Source organism: Oncorhynchus kisutch, linkage group LG11 (genome assembly GCF_002021735.2).
Source record: "Oncorhynchus kisutch isolate 150728-3 linkage group LG11, Okis_V2, whole genome shotgun sequence".
In the NCBI taxonomy this organism is placed as follows: Eukaryota; Metazoa; Chordata; class Actinopteri; order Salmoniformes; family Salmonidae; genus Oncorhynchus; species Oncorhynchus kisutch.
In genome coordinates this window covers 38,756,601-38,764,537 of record NC_034184.2, presented here as the reverse complement: position 1 = coordinate 38,764,537, position 7,937 = coordinate 38,756,601, and the positions used below count along the sequence as shown (strand labels likewise).

Sequence of the window (7,937 nt, the reverse complement as noted above, 5' to 3'; positions counted from 1 at the left end):
TTAGCTCTAGGCTATTGTTACAGAAACAGTAGGCCAGGGCTACCCAGCCCTGTTCTTGGAGAGTTAACTTTCTGTAGGTTCTCATTCCATCCCCAGTTGTAACTAACTTGATACAGCTTACAGTGCCTTGCAAAAGTTTTCATCACTGTCATGACTTCTGCCGAAGTCGGTCCCTCTCCTTGTTCGGGTGGTGTTCACCGGCCTTTTGGCCATCACTGATCCATTTTTCATTTTCCATTGGTTTTGTCTTGTCTTCCTTCACACCTGGTTCCAATCCCATCAATTACATGTTTTGTATTTAACCCTCTGTTTCCCCTCATGTCTTTGTTGGAGATTGCTTGATGGTGTGTGATGGGTTTTGTACCCACTTTTGTTATTTTGTACATTTAGTTTTTTTTTAGTTTTATCAGCATTTATTAAACAACTCTGTATTTACCAAGTCCGTTCTCCTGCGCCTGACTTCCCTGCCTTCCAACACCCACCCATTACAATCCCCCTTGGCATTTTCCCTATTTTGTTGCATTACAACTTGTAATTTAAATGGATTTTTATTTGAATTTAATGTAATGGGCATACACAAAATAGTCCAAATAGGTGAAGTGAAATGAAAAGAATACTCAAATAAATTCTAAAAAACTGAAAAGTGGTGCTTGAATATGCTACGAAGCCCCAACATAAGATCTGGTGCAATCAATTACATCCAGAAGTCACATAATTAGTTAGATTGCACACAGGTTGACTTTATTTAAGTGTCACATGATCTCAGTATATATACACCTGTTCTGAAAGGCCCCAGAGTCTGCAACACCACTAAGCAAGGGGCACCACCAAGCACGCAGCACCAAACAGGTCAGGGACAAAGTTGTGGAGAAGTTCAGATTAGGGTTGGGTTATAAAAACATATCCCGGAACATCCCACAGAGCACCATTAAATCCATTAATAAAAGATTTTAAGAATATTGTATGGAAGGTGGCCGAGCTACAGCAGTGTTTGTCATACCATGAGTAAGTAGCCTTGCTTGTGCAAGCCGAAATGTCTCATAGGGCAGGAGCCTATCTCCTGTTTCAGTAGTATGAGGCAGCTTAATGTACAACTACACCCCCTAGCTAGTCTATCTAGCTCCTTGCCAAGCAAAGACACATCCGGTTTCATTTTTACAGTCTTTGGTATGACTCAGCCAGGGATTGAACTCACAAAATTCCCATCACAGGGTGGACACTCAACCATAAGGCCACTGAGTTGTCAGACCATGCCTATTGAACAGGTCTAATCCTTTGGGTTCACAGAGATAAGAAATACATCTTTCCATTATGTATTCTGTTTTATTAAAAAAGTAGGGTATTTCACACATGCACATTCCAATTTATTGGTATACAGCTGAAAACACCTCTGCCCTCAGGCCTTAAATTCCAATGAATGGCTAATAATAAACTTGTGTGAACAAAAGCTGAACAGAAATACATATCGGGTAAACAGAGAGGCAACTGCAATGTGTTCACATCACACACACACACACACACACACACACACACACACACACACACACACTCTCTCTCTCTCTCTGTTAGACAGTTCGAATCAATGACCGTGGTCACAAATATTATAGCTGGAGTTTCCCAGCATGCACCTGGACCAACTGTCACACAGTCAGTTTCTAACAATTCAAAACAGCAAAACATACACCAGGGAAAATCTGTTTCTTCCTCTTGGTTTGGCCAAGACAGACACACAGGTGGACAAATACTCTGCAAGGAATAGATGGTGTTGACATCCTGAGTAGGTAGAATTTAGTATGGAATTATTTTTAAGCGATTTTTAAAAAGTTATGGAATATCCTCACTGAAAGCTCATGTTAGCTCCTAGTGCTAAAACTACTAATATTTTGTGGTTTAGAGTCCAATATCCCATTGCCAATTGTCTTTCGAATCTGTAATTTCTTTCCTCAGAAGAAGAAGCAACTTGCAACTTCCATGCTGGAACCTCCAGTGTTCAGCCTTTTTTTGTGTTGCACATTTGTATGTTTATTTATTTATTGAACAATTAATAGTGTTGTACTGAGTTTGTTTAACCTTTTACTGCAGTGGGCAAAATGTAGGATCACACAGAGTGATTCTTGGTAGTCTTAAACAAAAGTATACACCTCAAACATGGTTATGGGCTTAAAAAAGAAGACACCTGTACCGTGTCAGATACAGAGTTGAGATGTATACATTTTTTACTTTGCATCCCAATATTACACTTATATACATCACAGAACACTGAAATATAGCAAAACTGTTTGACATAGAAACTCCAGATTTTCGTGGGGTTTTTAAAAATAATCTTATGAATCGTTATGAAATTATAAAAAAATATATTAATAACATTCCACCCATGAGTCCTGCAGGAAAGGGCTACATTACCTTGTATCATTTGTTGGAGGAGCAGTTGGCTCTCACTCAAAACTCGTCAAGTAAGATCTGAATGAAATTAAACTTCCGACTCCTCTGCTCTTCAATTCCTCCTGCCTATGCCTTTGCTTTAAGAATAGACAACATTATGGGACCACCACTGTACTCCACTTATGCCTATTGGGCCTCTGGGTGAGTCATTAAAGGGAGGTGATCGAGGTCCCGACTCACTTGCGGAAAATGGGGAAACCATTGTTGCGTTCCTCCTCGATGCGCCGGGCCAGAAACTGACAGCTCTTGCGGTCATGGCCGGAGCCCAGTAGATTGTGTTTGGGGATAAAGAAGTTGGGGAGCATGCCATCTTTCAGGTGGCCCTCAAAGTCCTCCAGCAGCTGCTGGAAGCAGAGTCCCAGCTGGGCCGCCTCCCAGTCGCTGTCTTGGGTCCTGGAGCAGCAGGCATGGAGCAGGGTGGTCTTGGCGTGGTAGGAACAGAACTTGGACAGACTAGGGTTCTCTGCCTTCAGCAAGCCCAACAGGTGCTTCAGAAGCTTCAGACAGAACTTCCTGAAGCAAGAAAATGGCAAGTCTAAGGCACACATGATAATACACAATTTATCAAAGGTTTAATGATGAGTTCATAAAATGTGGAAATTCATACGACTAGGAAAAATCCACTTGATCGTTATGACTACAGTTTTCATGTTTGTAGTATTCATTCTATGGTAGGCTTACCTGCAGCAGCGAGTCCCGCTGGCCTCGCAGCAGGTCTTCTGGGAGCCATGATTTGTTAGGATACTCTTCTCCACATGCGAGAATGAGATGCGCCATGCGTCTGTAGGTAACAGGACAAGAAAAACACATTTAGGAAACTCAGAAAAAGGACATAGCTACATGCCACTTCCCCTTTCTCTGGAAAGGGGGGAAGCAGTGCTGAATTTATTTTTGACACCTATGTGTGACCTCTAATACAGGACTAGTAAAGGCCCTAATTTTGTGAGAAACATTTTTTTTCCAACAATTTCAAAACATTTTTTATTCCGATTTTTGTTTGGGAGGGGGGGGGGGGGGGGGGGGTCTGCAGGCTTCCTGATCGCCCTTTGCAACTCCCATTCATGAAGAAATCACAAATGAAAGTGATAGTGTTATTCAAGATATGTTAGCTTTAATAGTGTTGACTTAATGTTTACAAAAAGGTTACCTTTAGCGCAGACACCTTCCCGTTCCACCGTTCCCTTTCCCTCGTACTTCGGAACGAGGTAGTACCCCTTAAGCTTTTGTTCTTTCTTCACTTTGGTCCCGAGCCAGATGTCTATTTTGTCTATACCTCCTTGGGTGAAAGTGGGCCAGCTCGAGCGGACCTCAAGACCCAGAACAATGTCCAGTGAGATAGGGACCGTTCCCGTCCCGTTTATCAGTAAGGTCACCGCCGGGCAACCCTTCTTTTTCTTCTCCAACTCCACGTCTTGATAGAAGTATGGAAAAAATAAACATTTTAATGAACAAATGTTTTGCATACATACGCTACATTAAAGGCATTTGGGAAACGCGCGCTACAGACGTACACACCTTTGAGTATCTTCACACACTTTTTAACCTCGTTTCTGAACTCCGTAAGCATTCCACTGGCAGATATTGTGTTGTCTTCACATAGAAAGCGATCCAACGAGTGTTTTCCTCGTTTGAACGCCACGCTGTAAAACGCCCCAACATCCCCAAACGGCCGAATGTCCACCCGCTCGACAGGCACAGTTAACATCACGTCAAATTCGTCGGGATTAGAAATCTATATTGATCAAAAAATCGTTAAACATTTGTGAAGCATGAAAGACTATTGGGTCACACTGGTGATGTATGATTGAATTTAATTAATGACCCACCTTTAAATTCTCGTAATAACTCCCAGTGCGCAGATCATTTACATCTTTGAAGCATTCTGTACACTTTTTCATGTGGTCCATTATATGCTTTACCGTGTCATTGACAATACTTGCTGATTCCGATTTCTGTTTCTTCTTAATCTTCAATTGTTCAATGGTTGTAAACAGGATCTTATTCGGATTTGAGTCAACGCTGTAACCTTTTTTGACCATCCTTGATCCGGTTTTAACTTCTACGCACTTCTGTGGCACAGGTGCCTTTTCCTCAGTGGTGCGCTTAGGCTGCTTATGTTCCTTGGTTTTCTTGGGGTTGTATTCATCAGTGACCTGTTGCGTTTCCTTCTTAGTGTCTTTCACTGGTTCCTTTGGAGGTTGCCGGGCACTCTTGGCCCGAACCGGATTCTTGGCATGCGCTGGTTCCGGACTCTTTGCGCGCACGCTTCGTGGTTTCCCTCTGCCGCTCATTGTAGTAAGTATGATCGTGATGTGACACCGACGGGTTCAACTGTATTCTATGCTAGCTAAATGATACTCTCTTCGCTGTTTCCGTGTGATGAAAAGTGAATGTGAACACTCCCCTTTCCACATACAGAATCCGTTCGTCGCCCTCTTGTGTCGAAAGCTATTGAGACAGAGTAAACAAAAGCACATGCACGCCCACCGCTCACTTGTGTCATGTATGATTGCCCTGAAATGTGCTATTGTCAGGTAAATGACGTGAGAAATGCTTGTTGCTCCAAATCCATATCTTCCATCGAGTAACTTAATGAACTTAACTTTCAGTATGATAGTGATAAATATGTAACGTTTACTATTTTACTCTTACATTAATTAACTATATTACTAAACCGGGGCAAATTACTACCCTAACCCAGTTAAACAAGTATAAGATGTCTCTTGAGATATCCATGAACCCCAGAGGGGCTCTTCAGGTCATCAGACTGTTAAACAGTCATCTCTATCCTGGACCATAGAGACTGCTGCCCTATCAACCTGGTCTCAGAGCATTTTGTGTTATTCTGTGCGTAAATCCGAGACACTCTATTTCGTGGGATATGTTACATTTTGTATGGTATGCATTAATTTGTGGATGTCCATCATCCATTTCTCAAATTATATGTTATGAATTTGTATGATATGTTAAGAATTTGCAAAACTAATGATATGTTATGAAATCGAATATGTTGTGGCTAACGTTAGCTAGGTGGCTAGATTGCTAATGCTAATGTTAGCTAGCTGGCTAACATTAGCTAGGCTAGGAGTTAGGGGTTAGCATGCAGTGTCTTAGACCACTGCGCCACTCAGGAAGTTCCTCCCACAAAGTTTTTAATGCTTATCAATTGCCTTGCACAAAGTACCAAAATACTAAAATACTACACAGGACTCTTAAAGAATTTAATTTAAATGTTAATTGTATTTTTTGATCACAGAAGCAATGAGGAAAATATGGAAAAATAATTAATTAATTAAATGTTAATTATATAAAGCAGCCCGTGTAATCATCTGCCAGAGAGTAGCGCCAATCGGTCTGAGCCCCAAGTAATTGATTGGGACCGGATAACCGGAATTGGCCCGAGCACCAAGTAATATATGCATTTGGGCCAGATAACTCTCACCGGAATCGGCCTGAGCACCAAGTAATATATACATTTGGGCCAGATAACTCACACTGGAAGCGGCCCGAGCATCCTAGCCATAATTAATACTGCCGATGGCGGCACATGACGTCGGCCAAGTCTGACTCTCAGCCGAGTGCCCCGACTCTCAGCCGGAATCGGCCCAGCTCCACTGTGCTAGCTGGGTAAGGTTAGGAGTTAGGTTAGACGGTTAAGGTTAGAGTTAGCTACAAGAGTTAAGGTTACTAACTTGAGTGTTAGTAAGGGTTAGCGAACATTCATGGTAGTTGCAAAGTAGCAATTAGTTGAAAAGTTGCTAATCAGCTAAAATGATATTCAAACACGCAACCTTCGGGTTGCTAGAAGTTCACATTATATGCCTATTCATCCACCATAACCAACCACCCTCCTTTTGTTTTTGCCTTAAATAATGTTCTGTCTTATGTGATCATACAAAACTTTTTTTATTTGACCTTTGTTTAACTAGTCAAGTCAGTTAAGAACAAATTCTTATTTTCAATGACAGCCTAGGAACAATGGGTTAACTGCCTATTCAGGGGCAGAATGAAAGATTTGTACCTTGTCAGCTCGGGAATTTGAACTTGCAACCTTCCGGTTACTAGTCCAACGCTCTAACCACTAGGCTACCCTGCCACCCCAGGGTAGCCTTAACATATCATACTAACTTGAGTGTCCCAGATTACATTTAATGTTACTTCTAGTCCACAGGAGGTTGGTGGCACCTTAATTGGGCAGGACGGGCACGTGGTAATGGCTGGTGTTTAATGCCATTCACATAACATAAAAAAAACATAATTGTACTCCAGCACTTTGGCTCATTCTATATAACTACTGCTGTACACACCTTTTCTATTCATATAGGGGAGAGTGGGGTATGTTGAGCCATTATTTACATTCAGCATCACTACTTCAAAGGAAATATAGTATTATTTCTAACAAAGATATCTACATATATTTCAGAATGTTGTGAATCCTTGGAAATAATCAGAATTTATGAAAACATAACAGCTTTGAAAAGATAGCTTGTCCAAAAAAAAGTGGTCTCTGGGCGATGGTGCAGGTACAATTGCAAGAAAAAGTATGTGAACCCTTTGGAATTACCTGGATTTCTGCATAAATTAGTCATAAAATGTAATCGGATCTTCATCTAAGTCACAATAATAGACAAACACAGTGTTCTTAAACCAATAACACACAAATTATTCTATTTTTCTTGTCTACATTGAATACATAATTTAAACATTCACAGTGTAGGTTGGAAAAAGTATGTGAACCCCTAAGCTAATTGGAGTCAGAAATCAGCTAACCTGGAGTCCAATCAATGAGACGAAATTGGAGATGTTGGTTAGAGCTGCCCTGCCCTATAAAAACACTCAATATTTGAGTTTGCAATTCACAAGAAGCCTTACCTGATGTGAACCATGCACCGAAAAAAAGAGATCTCAGAAGACATCATTTTAATTAAGAATTGTTGACTTGCATAAAGCTGGAAAGGGTTACAAAAGTATCTCTAAAAGCCTTGATGTTCATCAGTCCACGGTAAGACAAATTGTCTCTAAATGGAGAAAGTTCAGCACTGTTGCTACTCTCCCTAGGAGTGGCCGTCCTGCAAAGATGACTGCAAGAGCACAGTGCAGAATGCTCAATGAGGCTAAGAAGAATCCTAGAGTGTCAGCTAAAGACTTACAGAAATCTCTGGAACACGCTAACATCTCTGACGAGTCTACGATACGTAAAACACTAAACAAGAATGGTGTTCATGGGAGGACACCACAGAAGAAGCCACTGCTGTCCAAAAAAAACATTGCTGCACATCTGAAGTTCGCAAAAGAGCACTTGGATGTTCCACAGTGCTTCTGGCAAAATATTCTGTGAACAGATTAAACTAAAGTTGATTTGTTTGGAAGGAACACACAACACCATGTGTGGAGAAAAAAAAGCACAGCACACCAACATCAAAACCTCATCCCAACTGTAAAGTATGGTGGAGGGAGCATCATGGTTTGGGGCTCCTTTGCTGCCTCAGGGCCTG

General features: G+C 41.3%; 1 protein-coding gene across 1 annotated transcript; it reads right to left on the bottom strand.

Moving 5' to 3' along the window:
• Positions 1–1,303: 1,303 nt before the first annotated feature.
• LOC109899102 (cyclic GMP-AMP synthase) lies at positions 1,304–5,289 on the bottom strand. The gene is made up of 5 exons (XM_020494156.2): positions 4,269–5,289; positions 3,958–4,174; positions 3,590–3,853; positions 3,124–3,223; positions 1,304–2,955 (listed from the first exon to the last, which is right to left on the bottom strand). The coding sequence occupies exons 1-5, from the start codon at positions 4,731–4,733 to the stop codon at positions 2,619–2,621; spliced, it is 1,383 nt and encodes a 460-aa protein (XP_020349745.1). The 5' UTR covers positions 4,734–5,289; the 3' UTR covers positions 1,304–2,618.
• Between the last annotated feature and the right edge of the window lie 2,648 nt (positions 5,290–7,937).